General features: G+C 41.8%; 1 protein-coding gene across 9 annotated transcripts in view; it reads left to right on the top strand.

The window, feature by feature from the left end:
- Nucleotides 1-18,631, top strand: part of LOC18437225 (C2 domain-containing protein At1g53590) — a 47,824-nt gene that overhangs the window by 10,574 nt on the left and 18,619 nt on the right. For 4 of the 9 annotated variants that reach the window (XM_006847442.4, XM_088860336.1, XM_088860332.1 and 1 more), the window contains 2 exons: nucleotides 9,927-10,022; nucleotides 10,142-10,273. The exons of 3 other annotated variants lie outside the window; for them this stretch is intronic. In XM_006847442.4, the coding sequence (XP_006847505.2) occupies nucleotides 9,927-10,022; nucleotides 10,142-10,273 (228 nt within the window). The remainder of the gene's footprint in view (nucleotides 1-9,926; nucleotides 10,023-10,141; nucleotides 10,274-18,631) is intronic. 2 more of the 9 variants (XM_088860337.1, XM_088860333.1) reach the window with 1 other exon arrangement.

The following is an 18,631-nucleotide window of genomic DNA, read 5'->3' as shown; positions in this document are numbered from 1 at the left end:
GGTATCATAAATTTATTACTTATTTGAAATTATATATAGAGAGACATATCATGTTACCAAGTTGCATCTAAATACTTCCCAAACAGTGACAATCCCTTTGCAGGTAATGTATTACGCCCGTAATATATTTCACAGACAATATATTTCCAGGTATCCAAACGGCTCCTAAATGAGAGGCAAGCACGTTGCCAATGATTTTTTAAGTCGAATTATTGAGGCTTATCATATGGAAATCCTATGTTTGGAACCAAAGTGAAAGGTCGCATTCGTGGCACGGTGGATGACACCTCTAGAATGAAATTTAGTGAAGAGGGTCAGAAAGGCACCCAAAAGGAGTCCTAGAAGACTTTAACAGGCACAATAGGGAACCCATCAGGGCCTAAAGACCTATCTGCTGCCAAATTAGAGATACCAGCTGAAATTTCTTCCTCTGAAAAAGGTCTTTCTAACCAAGAGGCTTTGTTAGGGGGAAGAGAAGAAACTGGAGGTCTCCCATTGCAGGCCTATGGTCGAGAGGAGCTGAGAAAAGATTCTTGAAAAAAGAAATAATGGCTTCCTCAATCTCCCTCGGTTGGTCTAGAAGCCTGTCCCCTACTATGAGATGTGAGATAGTATTGTCTCTTCACCTATAGTTGGCAATCTTGTGGAAGAAACCAGTATTTAGGTCCCTAGCCTGTAGCCAGTTAATCCTAGATCTTTGGAACCAAATGATCTCCTCTTTCTTGAGGATGGATTGGTACTCTACTTTCAATTGCATTCTCCTGTGGGACTCTGACAAAAGTAGGGATTGAGTTTCCTCCTCCGCATCTAAGCGTTGTATTTCCTCCATAACAAAATTTTTCTGAGAGGCAAAAGACCTTAGTAAGAGCCTACTCCAGGTTCTCAGATTAGTCTTCAACAATCCTGAAGCTAGCTCACTTGAAAACAGAGATCGAGAGGGACAACCACTACGAGGGAAAAAGAGAGGCTAGGGAGCTTTCTTGGAGCTAAGAAAGTTTGATTCTAAGAGGCTCCAATGGTCAAAGGTGGGTTTCGGCAGGGCCACCACATGAGTATCAGAAAAAGTGGCATCCCAATCAACAGAAGTCAAGAACGATCCAACTTGGAAAGAGAGGTGGAGAGAGAATGGTTGGACCAAGTGAATTTGGCTGCCTGGATGGGAAGATCAAAGCGATGGTTAAGAGTAATGAAGTCTGAAAAGAGGGTCATAGTAGGAGAGATTCTGATTGAAGAGTTTCTCTCATAGGACCACCTGGTGAAGTTGAAGTCACCCCTTAGGCACTAGATGGGGTGAGGGACTTCAACGACCAAATTAAGTTCACTCCAAAGCTGAGGCCTAAAAGCATCGTGGTTAGGGCCGTAGATTCCCGAATTCCAAGGGAGCCCATCTGAATCCCTAACCAGAAGGACTGAGACTGAGAAAGAAGCAATGAAGGAAGAAAGAAGAGAATTTTCCGTTGGGTCCCCGTTGATCCCAATCCCGCTTGAAGCCCCTTCAGCAGGAAGGTCCTCCCACTAACAGGGCATCCGGCCGAGAATAGTAGGGTGGTGTTTAAAACAGAGGTATCTAACTGATTATTTTTTATGAGGTAGACCTAGACCACAAACGTTCCAAGACAAGATAATCACAAGGCTTCAGAAGATAGAGGAGAGTTTCTAAGGGAACATCAAACCACATAACCATTGGGAGAGAGTCCCAGGGGTTGGGTTGAAATAAAGAGAGGGAAAGAGGTTGATACTAGAGGCAAGGTTATGTAGTTCACGACTGCAATTCTGGCTTACCTTTAACCTCGGTTGAAGATTCGCCTTGAAAAATTCATGAAAGGGGCCCTCTGACCCAGTGTGCGAACCCCATAACCTGCATAACCTTGTGGATTTTCCCTTGAGCTTTCATCCATTCTATTGACAAAAGAAGACGTCACCAAGGGAGGAGAGCGAACATCCTCAGAAGAGGCTGGTGAGGAGTCAAATGTTGAGTTTGACAAGCTCTCTCCCGACCTGTGGGAGGAGGGGGGAGGCGGCAAAAGGATGAACTCCTGAGGATGGATTAGCCCCTATTGTCTTGGAAGGTAGGGGCTAATCCATCCTCAAGAGTTGAGCAGAAGATGGCTACTGTAGACCCAAAGAAGGCCTCCGCAAGGTTACGGTCCCCCTCTTTTGATGTGTCATGATTCCCCAAGGGGTCCTTCATCTTTATTACAACAGGGGCTGAGGGAAAGGAAGGGAGGGGGGGGGGGGGGACCACGCAAGAGGAAGAGTTAAAAAAGTTGGGAATGCAGAAGGGTTCAATTGAGCAGAAGGGGAGGAACCATGAGGAGTAACCATAGAGGGAATAGAGGCCACAGCAGAGAGGGGAATGAAAGTGCTAAGGGCTGGAATGATCGCCGGAGGTGGAGGAGGAATCTCTACTAAAAACTCGGAGGAATACTAGGGGCACCAGAAGAAGAGGGGAAGGACACGCAAAGACCAGTGCCACTGTTGGAAGAGAGCAGAGGGGTGGGAAAGGAAACAATAATGGGGTCCCCATTATAAGGATTAGAAGGGATCTTGACAAGAAAAGGAGGAGGGAGAACAAGGAGGGAAAACAAAGGCTGAGTCCATAAGAGGATCCATATTAGGTGGAGGGGAAGGATCCGAGGAGGGAAGCTGAGGAATACCTTCCCCAAGAGAGAGAAGAGGGGCCACATAAGAGAGAGGAGAGGAAGAAGAGTGAGAAAGAACGGGGAGAGAAAGGCTTTGAGTCAAAGGGGCTAGTAGGAGGGAGTGTAGAAGAGGGGGAGGAGAGGGAGGGGAAGGCGAAGTGCTAGAAAATGAGGCATCGATGATCAAAGAAGGAGTTGCTCAGTGCTACCAGAGAGAGGGCAAGACAGCTCGAGGACAGCCGGTCAGAAGATGACAAGAATGAGCTGAACGTGATAGCTGAAAGGGTGAAAGGACGCGGTGGCAGCTTGACCGAGGGTGAGGAGACCTCAGGTCGAGAAACAAAGGGACGAGGTACAAAGGTAGAAGGTGAGAATGGACGAGAGGTCATAGGAGGAAATCCCTAAGTTGGGAGAGAGGGGATGCACATGTGTCAGTTGGGAGGCATTCCGAACGAAGCTCATCAAAACGAAAAGGAGGCAGCCCCTCGTTTGCTACTGTTGGCTGAGAAAGGAGGTGGCAGGAACGAGGCTCATCATCAGGAATAAAAGTTGGTGGCTGCGCTTTAGCAACCGGGCAGTACGTTTCCAAGATGGGGCAACCTCAGACAGAAGGGATAAAAAGTTATCGGAAGGACCAAGATCCCGTGGGTTCTCCTTTGCCAGTTGAGAAGGTCGACGATGAGGATACAATGGCTGACGAAAATGACCGTCCAACTTTCTCTTCCTTGAAACCATGGTCCACTAATGTTGGCGCTTCGGAGGGAGGGACTTGAGTTTAGGAGATGCAACTCCCATGTTTCTTCGAACCAGAGGAAGGAACGAAGCGAGGAGAAGGGGGGGAGGCAGTGGACCAAGGTAAGAAAACTTGATAGAACCCCCCTCCCACCACCAGTCAGAAGTAGGATGGAATAAATTCAGGATCCAGAACGTCTATAATTAGCAGTATTGAACCAAGCGGTAGGTATTCAAGGGACGACCAATGAACAGCCACGAAAGTCCCACAAGCCTTACGTATAGCCTTGAACGTTGTAGGACCCAAGAATGGAGAGGAATAGCCGAAGTTGTGAGCCATATCGTCTGTGCCTGGAAAGCTCCCAAGTCTTCAAACCATCTAGAGAGAAAGCTAGGGGGAGAGGAGTTAAGGGCTCTGAGCGCATTGACTTCTGAGGTAAAGGAGAAAAGTGCAGAATCATCCGAGAGTTCCTTACAAACCAGAGAAGGCTCGGCTCAAAAGATTTGCCCCACTTCTCAACACCTCGAAAATCATCTCGTTGTGGATTGAAAAACCCTACCAGAGATGCCCGAAACTTATCAGCAAGATGCAGCGAAGACTCCTGAGCAACATAAATCAGCCTAGGAGAGGAGAAGAGAGATGGAAAAGAAATGTCTGATACTGGGGACACTGTGAAGGAAGAAGGGCCCATTCAGTTCCAACTGAGGTACATAATTGTTATTGGTTTTATTTTTAACATTTTTAATTTTTGCTCAAAGGGTTTTTGTAATTGAAAATAGGGTGATAGGCTAATTAATATTCAGTAGAGAAGCATATATAAATGCATCAAGATCTGAGTACCCAGTGGTAGATTTTTATCAACGTATCTTAAGGTGGCATCTCAATGGTCCACAAAATCCAATGAGAGGAAGAGGCATTCTTAGCTACATCCTTGTTAGCAAGTTATATGCTGCACCATTTCTTTCCCTCAAAATATGGTGAACAAACTGATATTGTGAGGAGCTTTTGTTCACTGTATCCGTAAAAAGCAATGCTATTGTCAATGGTTCCTTCCACACTATGGCCTATAACCCTGATCATGGCTTTTCCTTAAGCATATAGCCACAACAACCTAAAAAGGGCTCTTGTCTTTGCTAGTGATGTGTCACAAGACTCTAGGGCTTGAGAAAGACAGTAGGGTTCCCCCCTCGGCATATGACTATAGAGAGTTGATTACCACCAGCCGCAGGTTGCCTTTCGAGCTTTTTTTGAATTGAATTTGAGATGCTCAGATGGAGGTGAAGGTTACCTCGAGCATGGCCCCATCCCCAAATTTGATGAAAATGCATTAATTCTCCGGTCACCTTAGGAGAGTGGCTTCCTTGAGACCGCCATAGATCACTCTCCTTTGTGAAATTGCTTACTAGACTTTCTCCCCTAAGGAAGAAGCATGATCCATGTAAGTTGGAGTTGCTAGATTTAACCCTATGTCCAACTTTACCATTTTGATAATGTTGAACTAAATTAAGAGCTATTGCCATCTTGGTGTATCCTGAAAAATGTTTGGGCTCCTAATGAAATTTTATAACAACTATAAACACTTTTGAGACATTTATTTGCGCTATTCCTTTTTTTGAGCATTTAGCAAAATAATGAACCCATCCCACCGATAATATGGATAATATTCATAGTTGCTCAAAGTGAAGTCCCTAGCAGGAACCGTCTTCCTAAATGATAGAAGTCACACTTTTGTATTTTTTTGATTTGTTTCCTTTCCACTAAATCAGCTTGGATAAAACCCTTGGGATGGAATCTCTTCCTCCATGCTTCTCTCTCAAGCTTCTTGTACCCCCTTCTCATTGTCTCTCAAGCTTCTTGTACCCCCTTCTCATTGTCTCTCAAGCTTCTTGTACCCCCTCTCATTGTCTCTCAAGCTTCTTGTACACCCTCTCTCACTGTCACAGTAGATATATGTGAAGGTACTTGGCATATATGTTTCTTCTTAGCATTGTTTTAAAAAGTAGACCGCTCAGCGCTTGCGCGGCCGCCTAAGCGGTGTAGAAGACCTAGGCGCATCGCCCAGGCCTAGGCAGCCAAATTAGGAAGATATTCTTGGGCACCCGCCTGACCTTGCTTAGGCAGCTGCCCAGGGACCAGTGCTCCTCCCAAGGGCCGAAATGCGGCTCCTTGAGGGTATTTTTGGGTCATTTTTTTAATACGAAAGGGGAAAAATTGAGGCTATTTTTGGTTCATTTGAAACCTAAAACCTATTAAACGTTATTTTAGAGAGAGAACCCAAAAAAAAAAAAAATTTCTATTGGGCCGCCCAGGTTCTGGGCGCCCGCCTAGGGGTTGGGCGGCCTGGACCCCCCCCGACCTCCTAGGTGCCGCCTAGCGCTTCTTCTTAGATACTGACATATTGTCAACATTAAGGGTTAGCAATTAGTCCTTTTGATATGTGGTTATAAGTACTCTTATTTTTATCCATTTGGATGAACCTAATGTACAACTCTACACTTGACATGTCTAATTATCATTATGGAAATGTAGTTATTTTAACAACTCTTAAAATCAAATATTCACATCACTTGGAGAAATTCTTTTCCTTGTCACTTCCAAATGGGGGATGGATCTATTTTGCTACATCTTGATTGTGTTGGAATTATGGCCTTGTGTGTTGCCAACATAGTTCTTGGTCACTCCTATAATGGGAGTGACCAGGAACAGTGAGGCTGCTGGAATCTTTGGGGATTGGGATCAAAATAATCCTAAATAACCTCGATTACATGTGGCGAGGTTCTTGGGCCATGTTATGAATCGAGAGGTTTGAGGGTTTCCTATAGTTTGGATCGGTGTGTGTGTGTGTGTGCCTCATGTGGTGTGAGCCAGGGCTTAGGGATCATTGGATCTTGGTTTGTTTGTGATATTTTCTTTGTAGCCTTGTGAGTTGACTTTGAGCTGGGCTCTTAGAGGACATAAGCCCAAATCCTTGAATTATGTGCACGAGACAGTCACCTTTGGGAAGCCGTTTTAATAAGGTAAGATATACCTATCATAACTGCGCACACGTGTTGAGAGAGGACCCCTGCATCTGTAAGAGTGCATGTCCTCCCGGGACACCTGAAATCCATTGAACACCAAGAGATCCAACCACATATTGATTTGCTTTGACAGGTCCAATCGTGTATCTTGACTTAAGATTGTGGCATATAGGGCCTATCAGGTTGATTTGAGAAAGTTGTATGGGTTTTCGGATCTAGCCCAGCGCCTGACCTCCTTAAGGATCCTAATTTCCTAATTGGATTTATCTGAAGTGCCAAACTGTGTTATTTTGATAGAAAATGATAAAAAATGATTTATCATGATTTTAGAGAATTTTTGAAAATTTTATTTTGAGGAAAAGTGGCTTATTTAAGAAGTTGGTGTGAAATTCCAAGTAAGGACATACCCATTTGTGGTGTTTGGCACACAATTGGCCAATGTGTGGCACACTTCGAGCCCCACCAGACTAACACGTCATTGCCCTACAGGCATGACATTGACAGTCCTAGAGGGTTTGGGCATATATGTCTTGTTTGGTTTTTCACATAACTATGATAAGTGTAATTTTGTGGCACGTGTGAAGCCTTGTGTGTGCATACATGTATGTTTGGGATTTTTGAATTTCCAAGGGTATTTGAATTAGAAATTATGTGATTTGTGGGTGAATGGATTTTTATGGGCGTTGGTATGAGATTGGTGGAGAAAGGATAAGGGGAACACCTTATGACATGTGATGATATCATCTCCCCCTTGAAAATGACGTCTCATGCAACTTGCAAGTATCATATGAGAGGATGGGGAGAGAGAGTTGGATGCCCCACTCATGTAATCTTGCATATTGGTTTGAAACCAATGGATGGGATCAAATGATTTCAAAATGAATGGTCATGATTTGTTTAAAATCAAATTAGAGTTTGAAGGGCATACATGTAATTGTGGGATTTTTTTTTTTTTTTTTTTGAGAAAGTGAAACTCCAAATACAAGGATTGAAAAAGTAAAATAGGAAACAAAAAGCCTTCTTATTGAAGGTTACGATATACAAAAGCAACCAAGAATAAGACACCGTTCCAAAAAGAGTAATCTAAAGACCTTTCATAGTTGCCTCTTCTTTAGCTAGTGTGTCTGCCGCCTGGTTTGCTTCCCTCCAAGTGTGCCTCCATAAGACGAGCAGATCCCTGCAAAGGTGGTTAATCTCTAAAAAAAGTGAGCCAAATGCGTTTTTTGGGGGGGGGGAGAGTTTGATGCCCAAGTGATCATGTTCTTGGAATCTCCCTCAATCGTGAGGGAATCAAGTCCGAAAGGTTGGATAAGCTTGAGGCCTTCCAAAAGTGCTATCGACTCCACTTCCGTGGAGTTGGGAATTATGGAAAATTTGGAGGTGATTTTTAGGCATGGTGATCAAGGTTTGTTTGATCATCACCATTCACATGGTAGCTACCAATGGTGTTGATTAGGCTAGGTCCTTAGCCTCTCTCAACCTTTGGATTGCTCAATGGATGGCCAATATCTAATCTATGATAAAGCCCACACTTTGAACTTCTATAAAAGGGGTCCTATCCTACCTCATTAACTCCATTCTCTGTCACCCCTTTTGTTCATTTATGAGCCTCTCTTAGAGAGCCATGCCCCATTCTCACCTCTCTCCTACTTGTATCTTGAGCCTTTAAACCCCCACAATGAGAGATGAGGTATTGTCTTGATTCTATTACGGAAGCATTTTCTTGAGCCTCTTCATGTACCACCCTACACACCTACCTTCTGTTTTGGGAGGGAGTTTACTTTTGTAAATGAACATAACAGTAAGCATATTGACCTTATCTTCTCTCCTTCGAAGCTCATTAATTGTTGCATTTAAAGGGTTTTTATGGTATGCCTCTAAAGGTGTAGTTTTGAGCATATTATTCCCAAACTGTTTTGATATTTGTGTTGCTGTAAATGTAAACTTTTACATGCATAACAGTGAGCTCGAGATGTGCCTTAAACATTGATTAGTGCCCCTCTGATTGTATTTGGTGTATAGACACCTAGAGCAAACCCTGGTTCCTAAACTACACTGTTTGAGCCGATTTGCCGTGTTTCTCCCACCTAATGCTCCAATTGTTTTGATTCCTACATGAGGTTCATTTTGGCCTATATTTGATGCATGAATATTTGTTATTGTGGCATGTTGTTTATGCTTCCCATGATTTGATCTATACCATCCTTTTCGCGCAATCGAATAGGAACAGTAACAAGGTTTCTACCGAAACTGTTGCGGAAGTCGCGCGGTGATTGAGAAATCGGCTTCTCAAAGTCATATCAAACTTATGCGCACTTGAAAACTGAAAAGTGTTGCAATGGAGAGAGACTCATCATTGTAAATTTGTGATTGAAAGTTATTTAGTGGAAGACAAGTGTCTTGTAAAGTCTTTGGGAAGTGAATTAATTTTTTTTTATTTTGTACACCTTAAGTGGAGCTCTTGGTACTACTATAGATTGACCATCTCCTTGTGTCTTATGCAGATGCACATAAATCATATCTTGAAACAAAAGGACTTGTTGTTACTGAGCATTTACTCGTGCTTTTCTCTTTGCATTTCATTAATCGGTGCACACTAGCCCAGAAATGCCTCAGCTTACTATCATATTACATAGATGTTAAATATTCGCAAGTTAGTAGGCTGTGATATAAATGTGCCTCTGTCCATGCAATTTTCTGAATCTTGTCATGTAAATGTCACCACACAACTATTGAATTTCCTATAACAATCACATGTGCTATATATCAGACTCAACATATTTCATCATCATTTTAGCCTTTCCCCAATTAATTGGGGTCAGCCACATGAATCCTAGTTCTCCATTCTGCTCTATTAAAGGTCATATCCTCAGTGAGGCTTTAAGTCCCCATGTCTTTTCGGACTACCTTCCAACCGCGTCCTTTTAGGCCTACCCCTTGCCATTTTCAGTCCTTACACTTGAACTAACTCGCACTTCTTTACAGGTGCTGTACTTGGTCGGCGCCACACATGGCCAGCCCACCTAAATCTACTCTCTCTCATTTTGTCAGACTCAGCATATACAATGCAAATATGGCCCATTCAAAAATAAGAAAAGCCTTTGCATAGACTTTGTTATTGTGTCCAAATTCTACACTCCAACTTTTGCAACTAGTAAAAATCCTTCCTTAAAACCATCCTTGTCATCCATCCTGATCTGAGGTAGTTGGGAGGCTATCCTTCTAGTCTCTGGATGACTTTGGCCTAATTCTGCTTTTTGAGAATTTTTTAGAAAGATGAACTGTTACTTGAAATATTTATTGATTTATTTGTTGTTTAAACGAGGTATGATGTAGAACATGCTCTGACAAGGCCTTCTACTTAGTGGATAGTAGATATGCATTTACATTAACATTTGTTGTAGATATGCATTTACATTAACATTTGTTGGCTTTTTGGTTTATCTAGTTTTTTGCTACAAATATATGTGGTTGTTCTCCTTCTCATTGTTGTATACTGACAACTTCTTCCCAATTGTCTTACATATATAGAAGAAGGCCGTTATTCAGCATTTGTACCTAGGTAGGAACCCACCCATGTTCACTGAGATCCGGGTTGTCAATCAGTCAGCTGATGATGACCACTTGGTAGGTCGTCATGAATTTATCTTTTATCTACTCATTTTCTTTACTACATGCAAAGTAAATACCAATGGATGGCATTCTTTGATCTGATCATATGTGCTTTCATCGCTTACCTCATGTAGATTATGGAGTTGGGGATGAATTTCCTTTCTGGGAATGATATGGACGCAATACTTGGAGTGAAGCTGAGGAAAAGATTCGGCTTTGGCATGTGGGCTAGGATGCACGTGACTGGCATGCATGTTGAAGGAAGGGTATTGATTCCTTCTCTTTTTCTAATTTAATGGTCATGCTACAAGATTAGGTCAACCTTGTGAGTTATAGTCATCCTACAAGATTAGGTCAACCTTGTCAGTCAAATGATGCAATGTGCTTTGCATGTCTGAAATGAAATGCAGAAATATTTATGGAAATGACCGTACCACCTCCCTACTAATTTCTCTGCCTTAGGGCCCATGGAAAGCCCGTGGGTCGACAATGCCTTTCACAGTCTGGATAAGGACTGGCTCTTCCTGCTTTTCTCCTCCCCAAGAGGAGAGAGTATAGGAAAAAGAGAAGAAGAGATATGGTAGAGGTGAGGGAGGAAAGGATGTAGCAGAGCTAGTAAACTGGGCAGCTGCAAGCTGCGAGCAAGTTGGCTCCCTCTTTGGCCAAACTTTCGGCCACTGTATTGACTTCTCTTGAGATGTGCATGAATGTAACCCACTGCCCCATTCAGATAGAGTGAATGTGGTCAAAGAGATGGTTTAGCCTCCAGGGAGGTGTAGATTTCAGAATTGCCTATGCAATAACATTGCTATAATCTCCTTCTACTGAATGGTCCAGAATATTGTTCAGTTTGGTAGAAGCTCGCTTCAGGCCTTCTAGGATAGCTATGGTTTCGGCTGTTGTAGAGTTGGTGTGACCTATGTAGCCGGAAAAGAGGATCTGTCCATTGTGGTCAGAGATGGTGCCCCCATAACCAGAATGGCCTGGTTTTCCGATCTATTTAACATTCCCAGTGGCAGCGGGGCTCAGTTTACCTGAACGAGGGTAGGTCTATTCGTTGAGTGGATGATATTGCTCCAATTGGAGAGAGATGGAGGTCCCCAAATTGGTACGTAAAGGTAGATTTCTTGTTTGGTACAATCAAGGCTAGAGGGTAAAGGTTTCCTTGATTGGTACAATCAAGGCTAGAGGGTAAAGGTTGAACTTGACCTTGAAAGGTGCGAGAGTTCCTCTCGCCGTACTGTTCATAGGAACACAAAAATAGTGACCTGCTAAATTTTTGCACCCCATGTTGGGAAAAGAAGAGGGGGGGGGGGGGGGGGGGGTGTTAGGTGTGGAAATGTTGCTGCAAGTTTTGTGGATAGACCCAAGGTACACCAAAGAGATTAAGAAAGGGGTGTTACGTTTGGAAAAGTTGCTGCAAAGTTTGTGGATAGACCCCAGGCACACCAAAGAGATTAAGAAATTTGATCCAAAGAGGAGAAATGACAGGGCTATGGGGGAATAAATGGGAGGCTGTTTCATCATCCTGTTGACTCACGATGCACCGGTTGAGAATGTGGAGCCCCCTTCTCTTTAGCTGATCAATAGTGAGGACTTTCCCGTGCCCAAGAATCAAAGCAAAAGCCCTCATCTTGAGCTGGACTGGGGCTGCCCAGATCTTACCAAAAATTGGTTATAGGAGGAGGGGGGCTGAAATAAGGAATAGCAAGAGGAGGCTGTGAAGACTCCTCTTGGCAAGGTAGCCCAAATGAGTTCGTCGACTCTCTCCATAGGAATGAAAAGAGATTGCAAGCATAGCTGGCAATCTACAAAAAGTTGGGCTTCATTTTCTGATAGAGCTCTTCTAAACAGTGGGTCCAAACCAACTGGCCCTCAACAAGGTCTATATAGCCCCTGACTTTGGCAAGTTTGTTTGAGGATAGTGAGTATGGACCTGGCTACTGGTCAGCAAAGTTTTAGATGCCCAATCAAACGTCCCAAAATTTGACCCTGTTCCCTTGCCCGTGTTTGAATCTAGTCCTGGCCAAAAACGGGGGCTCTGCTCCTAGAAATGCTCGACCACCACGAGGAAATGTTTGCTTCTCTTAAGATTGTTATGCCCAAACTTCATGCTGCGTGTCACCTGTTTCCACCGTTGGTCCTCTTCTGTGGAATATTTCCACCTCCATTTCCCCACGAGGCAATGTTTGCTTCTTTCAAGATTGTTAGGCCTCAACTTCTTGCTTTTTGGGGTTTACATACCTCCTTCCATGCTACTAGGTGGTATTTTTTGCTATCCAAAACTACTCCGTAGAAAGTTGCATGTGAGTTTCTCAAGCTTCGAGGGCGACAATTGCTGGGTTGTGGAAGATTGGCATGAAGTAAATAGGTATGTTGGCTAAGGTTGCCTTTATTAGTACTATTCTGGTCCACAACAAGAGGAACCGACCTTTCCAGTTATCAAGTCTCTTATGGAAATTTTCTTTGACAGGATCCAAAGGTTTTCCCTAGATGTTCCTATACATAGGGGCATACCGAGGTAAGTGGACAACTTCGCTGAAGTACAGCCTAGGGCCTAGGAATCAAGTGAGGGCCCTCACCTATTGCTTTGGCATCCTCATTCCAAACATTCTAGTTTAATTGGATCTGACTGTCATTCCTGATGGTAGCTCATAATAACATCTCAAGAAGAGCCATAGGTTTTCCAGTTGGTTGAGCTGGGCTTTGTGACGATTATGTTATAATCTGCATACAAGAGATGTGAGATGGGACGTCTGTTGCTTGTGACTACTGACTAGTTTTGAAGAAAGGCTATAAGACAGGGCATGGTAAGATGGAAGGAGATTGAAAAGATAGTTGAGTTGCGGTTCTAATTGAGGAATGATAGTGATCAATAGGCTTAGCTTCCTTGGGGCGTGTTCATTGGGTCTTGTCAGCCCCTCAGAGGACTTCTATCGCTAGAGTCTTGGTCACCCAAATTGAGCAACTCATGGATTTACCTGCTGGGTGATAGAATAACATATATTCTTGGAAATGTCATCTATATGTCCTTGAACCCTTGGCAGTTCAGCAGTCTTTGACGGAGGAGAGCTTAGAGTTATATATGGCAATGTCTTTACTTTTTGATTTTTTACTTTCCCTTTTCAAGGAAATGTTATCTATCGTAACGTGACTTCAATCGGTAGTTGAGGGATAATCATCCAATCCAACCTAGTGGTGCCAAAAGAGGACGTGTGTGTACATAGGCTGACCAATATAGGTAGATGTGTAATTTGTGTAATGGACCCACATGAGTGATTTTTTGGAGTGAAACTTGTGCAAATAGTTAATGGAATTTGCCCCTAGACTAGAATACCTTGTTGTTAATGGAATTTGGTCCTAGACTAGAATATGATGGATAAGTGATCTTTGGGAGCGTCGATCCTACGTTGGACGGACCACGATCCCATTCAATTTCGGTCCTGGGGAGTTATGGAATATGCTTCCTAGATGTTAGGGATCTTGATCCCTTTACCTCACAATGTACGGAACACGTTCCCTCAACTACAGATTTGCGGGCCTCACTCGCTTCTGCATTCCCACTTTCGATTCTGGAGCTCCCCTCACTCCCATTCCCAGTACTTATGGTATAGAGAAAGAAGGGTTGGACATACAACTTTTATCCAAGATCTCCATTTCACCCCAAATCTCATTCTCTCTTGGATCTAATCTAATGAACCTTAGTCCACGTGGTCGTATGCTTTTTTTGAACCTAATTTGATCATGTGGCCCTTCTTACCCAAAAGATTTTGGAGTGGATGGCCTCGTGGATGACAAGAGCTCCATCCAAGATTTCTCTACCAGTCATGAAAGCTAACTAGGATTCGGAGCCTTTCAATGAGCTTTAATGTAATGGCCATGACTTGAGTGAGTATTCTTTAGGTTGAGTTAAGGAGGTTGATTGGTCTAAAGTCCTTGAGTTTGTTTGCCCCTTCCACCATTAGGATTAGGGCTATCAGAGCTATCAGAGTGCAGTTTAGACTTTATGAAGATGCCTCTCTAGTGGAATTTATCAAAGAAAAGGAGGATTTCTAAGGAAAGCATGTCCCAAAATCTGGTGAAGAAGCCTACTGGGATGCCATCTGGACAAAGGACCTTGTCCTCTGCAAGTTTAAAGACTGCCCTCTTAATTTTGAGCAAAGAGAAAGGTCTTTTTAGCCAAGAGAGCCCTGTTGGGTAACAATGGAGAAAGGTGACTCAATGAGTCCTAGGGTTTCAGTTTCTGGAGAAAAGTCTCCTAGAGCAGCTTACAATGAGTCTTTTGACCTGATTGGGCTGGGCCAAAGAATGGCCCGCATCCTTAATATGGGTAATAACATTATTTTGGTGCCTGGAGTTTGCCATGTTGTGGAAGAAAGCAGTGATATGATTACCTGCCTTCAGCCAATGGACCATAGATCTTTGGTGCTAGTAAATTTCCTCTTGTTTGAGGGTATTGAGATGGTTGCTATAGGGGTAGTTCTCTAAGTAGCTTTAGACTGTGAAAGCCTCGTTTCTTCTGATAAGTCGATAGTCTATTTTAGTGGAGAAGGTTTGGATTGCGGCCCTGAATTCCTTGGAAGCGATTTTCTCCAGTGAATCCCAATTCCTCTAGCCAACGTAGTTCAAACCTAAAGGGGATAATAGGTCTTGGCGAAGGCTGATTGTTTAGTAAGATAGGTTTATGGTTAAAAGCAATCTTGGAGAGGGCAACTGTGGTAGTTGCTAAGAACCTTTCTTGCAGTAGGTAGAGACAAAACAATCAATTTTTGTGAGTATAGGTTCTTGGGCATGGTTGGACCAAGTAAAGGAGGCACCAAGCAAACGATATCTATGAGGCAAACTATCTATCAAATCCGAGAAGGCCCTCATGCTAGAAGTGAGATGTCCCCGCCAGTTCATGAGGCCATCGAAAGACATTAACGTTTGCGCTTATGGCCCCAGGTGTTGGGGACTAAAGGGCCTCTAACTCTAATTCTACCTGTAATTTTCCTTGATCCTGGGATTAGTAGGGCTGTAGATGATGGTGCAATTCCAAAAGAAACTGACACTGTGTTCTTTTGTGGAAGAGGTGTGTAGAGAGTATGAGGACGGGTCCCAGTGGGCTTACCAGATGCTCCTAGAAGATCTTTAGCTATCCACTGGAAGGGTCCTCTACAGTAAACTTCCCTCATAGAAATTAACTCGGAGCTAGGGATCTTTCTTTCAATTAGTGTCATCTAGAGACATTAAAGTTTCCACTTATGGCCCCAGGTGTTGGGGACTAAAGGGCCTCTAACTCTAATTCTACTCGTAATTTTCCTTGATCTTGGGATTAGTAGGGTTGCAGATGGTGCGATTCTAGAGGAGCCTATCTGGAGGTCACTTGGGATCAAGGTGTCAAATTCCACCGGATTCTCCTATAGGATCTTTAGCTATCCACTGGAAGGCTCTTCTACCGTAAACTTCCCTCGTAGAAATTAAGTCGGAGCTAGGGATCTTTCTTTCAATTAGTGCCATCTAGAGACATTAAAGTCTCCACTTATGGCCCCAGGTGTTGGGTACTAAAGGGCCTCTAACTCTAATTCTACTCGTAATTTTCCTTGATCCTGGGATTAGTAGGGTGGCAAATGGTGCAATTCCAGAGGAGCCTATTTGAAAGTCACTTGGGATCAAGGTGAACACTGTGTTCTTTTGTGGAAGAGGCGAGAAGAGAGTGTGAGGACGGGTCCTAGAGGGCCCAAATTCTACCAGATGCACCTATAGGATCTTTAGCTATCCACTGAAAGGTTTTGTATTGCAAACTTCCCTCATAGAAATTTAGTCGGAGCTAGGGATCTTTGTTTTCAATAAGTGCCAAAATGGTAGGGTTACGTGATAGGGTTATGGACCTAAAAGAATTTTTTTTTCCTGAAACTTCCCTCATAGAAATTAAGTTGGAGCTAGGGATCTTTGTTTTCAATGAGTGCCAAAATGTTAGGGTTAGGTGATAGGGTTATGGATCTAAAAGAAATTTTTTTTCCTGAGAGGCGTTTCTTCTAATATTCTAGCAGAGAATCTTCATTTGTAGATCGGGTGGGTTGAAGTCCTCCTGGAGCTCCTATGGGATCAACGGGGGGCTTTGTTTGGGTCCTGGGTAGCAATGGTTAGAAAGCTGGGAAGAGTTTTGAGGATTTTTTTCTCATAGTTATTTCTGACTACTGCCATTCGGTGCTTTGAGTTAATTAGTTAGTTGTGAAGCCCGTGCATTATCCCTGAGAATATTGGTGAGGTTAGACATCCTTCCTGCGTAATCGAAGCCCACTAGTGCCATTCGGTGCTTTGAGTTAATTAGTTACTTGTGGAGCCCCTGCATTATCCCTGAGAATATTTGTGAGGTTAGACATCCTTCCTGCATAATTGAAGCCCATATTGGTGAGGTTTGCCCATTTGAATTTGCTGGTGTTCCTTCTGATTGTGTAACACAAGGATTGGATGTCGGAGTTGAAGCCTTCGTCTTCCTCCCTATTTGTGCCCAAGTTGTTGGAGCCTAAATAAGGTGCGACAACTGACTGTTGTTCCGAGCTTGCGGAACTTGAAGGGTGTGAACCCCTCATGTTAAATGCACTAATCTAGTAATAATGGGAAATTAGAAGATAAGGGAAGATTAGGAAGAGGTTAAATGAATGTGTTGAGGAAAGTGACTAGGTGCAATTGGATTGACGTAAAAGCGGAGTACAGGGAATAGGAAAAATTATGTATGGATCATATTTGGCCCCAATATTACAAGATGCTCCAAATTTTTGTGGAAATTACACAGAGATATATAGGCAATGTTTGATATCCATAACCGAACAACCCTCTATGTCGGATGTACAGTGTTGGCAATGTCAGATAGCATAAGCTCCTAGGGTGTCTGATATTAGCAAATATCAGATAGCAGAAATTATGGGTGTTTTTTAAAGTTATCAACTGTCAGCTGAAAACTTTAAAATATCCACAAAGCAAGCTAACATTGAACACCCTAGGAACTTAGACTTGTGAGCTATTCGACATTACAAACGCCGATCAGCGCAACAGATAAGGTTGTTTGTGTTTCTAATATCGAATAGACCTTGAATAAAAGAAAAAAAAGAAAAAAAGAAAAAGAAATTGCAGAATATCCCACCTGTCTAGTGTTGGAAATGTCGAACTAGGGCAATTCTGAAAATAAATAAATAAACAATGAAAAGGCTGGCATGGTGGGAGTGGTCTTTGCATAATTTCAGTAAAAAAGTGGAGCATTTAAAGAATATGTTGTAGGAAGGAGCCTTGTCAAACCAATGATCAGATGATACTGTTTGTTGAGAAATTTGGACAATGAAATAGAAGCGGTAGGCTACGTTCCTTTAATTAGACAGTGTTAACCTTGCACTTGGAAAGAAGCTCGACTAATTTGGAAAGAAGCTTGACAAATTTGATGCACATAAACTTGGTTTTCAGCAGAACTTGTCTCGAGATGTTGTAATTGCACAAGCTCACAAATTTGGAATCTGATGTGATAAAAAAAATTAGGTAAATTAGGTGAATATTTTAGTATCTTGCTTGTTCTATTCTCTTTGATACAATTATAATCAAAGATATAGACAGGAGAGGGGGAAAGAATGCGAGAGAAAACACCTTCAGAAGAGTTGTAGGGAATCATGGAAACTTCCCCAAAGCTCTAGACTGCAATGGCTTACTCTAGATAACCCCTCAAATCCCAAATAACCTTCCCAAAGTTCTATACTCAGTCCTCAAGAGGTCATCTCTTAACTTCAATGCCAAAAAAAATAAAAAGTCGCAAAAAAAAAAAAAAAATTCCATTGACAAAAGAAATAAACGTTATGACAAAAAAATAAAAGTTACTTTGAAAAAATAAATAAATAAAAGTTACCTTGACAAAAAAATAAAAGTTACCTTGACAAAAAAATAAAAGCTACCTTGACAAAAAAATAATAAATAAATAAAAGTTACCTTGACAAAAAAACCTTGAAAAGAAAAAAAGTTAATTTTTTGTCAAAAAAGTAAAAGTTACCTTGACAAATTACATTGACAAAAAAATAAACTTTTATCAAAAAATAAAAATAAAAGTTACCTTGAAAAAAAAATAAAAGTTAAGTATCATGCTTTTTAAGCACGCATTTGAAACTTAAAAAATTAGATTTTTGAAAATTGGTATGCATTCTAATAATTTCTACATTGAAAACCAAATCTTATATTTTATTTATTAATTTATTTGCATTATAAATTTTGTAATTTACTATTTTTTATTTACAACTGTCAATAATATATTTTAAATTAGATGATGTTACAATATATTTTGGATTTGTTATTATTTGTATAGTAAAATAATTATAAAATGTAAACCAATAATTTCAATTTCAGTATATAAGATTATAGTTAGTTAGGTTGTAATAATTTTGGATTAATGTTAGGTAGGTTGTAATAATTTTGGATTAATATTAGTTAGGTTGTAATAATTTGGTATTTTTTTTAGTGGATTAGGGTTTTCTGTCAATTTGAGATTTTGGTAGCCATTTTTTAATCGATTTAATCTATTCTTTATTGTAGTTCATGTATGATTATATACTTCATCCATGATAACTCTATGATTTTTCTCTTGTGTGATGTAAATGTAATGGTTA

Source organism: Amborella trichopoda, chromosome 3 (assembly GCF_054954075.1).
Source record: "Amborella trichopoda isolate Santa Cruz 75 chromosome 3, AtrichopodaSantaCruz75HAP2 v2.0, whole genome shotgun sequence".
Lineage (NCBI taxonomy): Eukaryota > Viridiplantae > Streptophyta > Magnoliopsida > Amborellales > Amborellaceae > Amborella > Amborella trichopoda.
The sequence above is the reverse complement of the archived record's forward strand: the minus strand, read 5'-3'. Positions and strand labels throughout refer to the sequence as shown.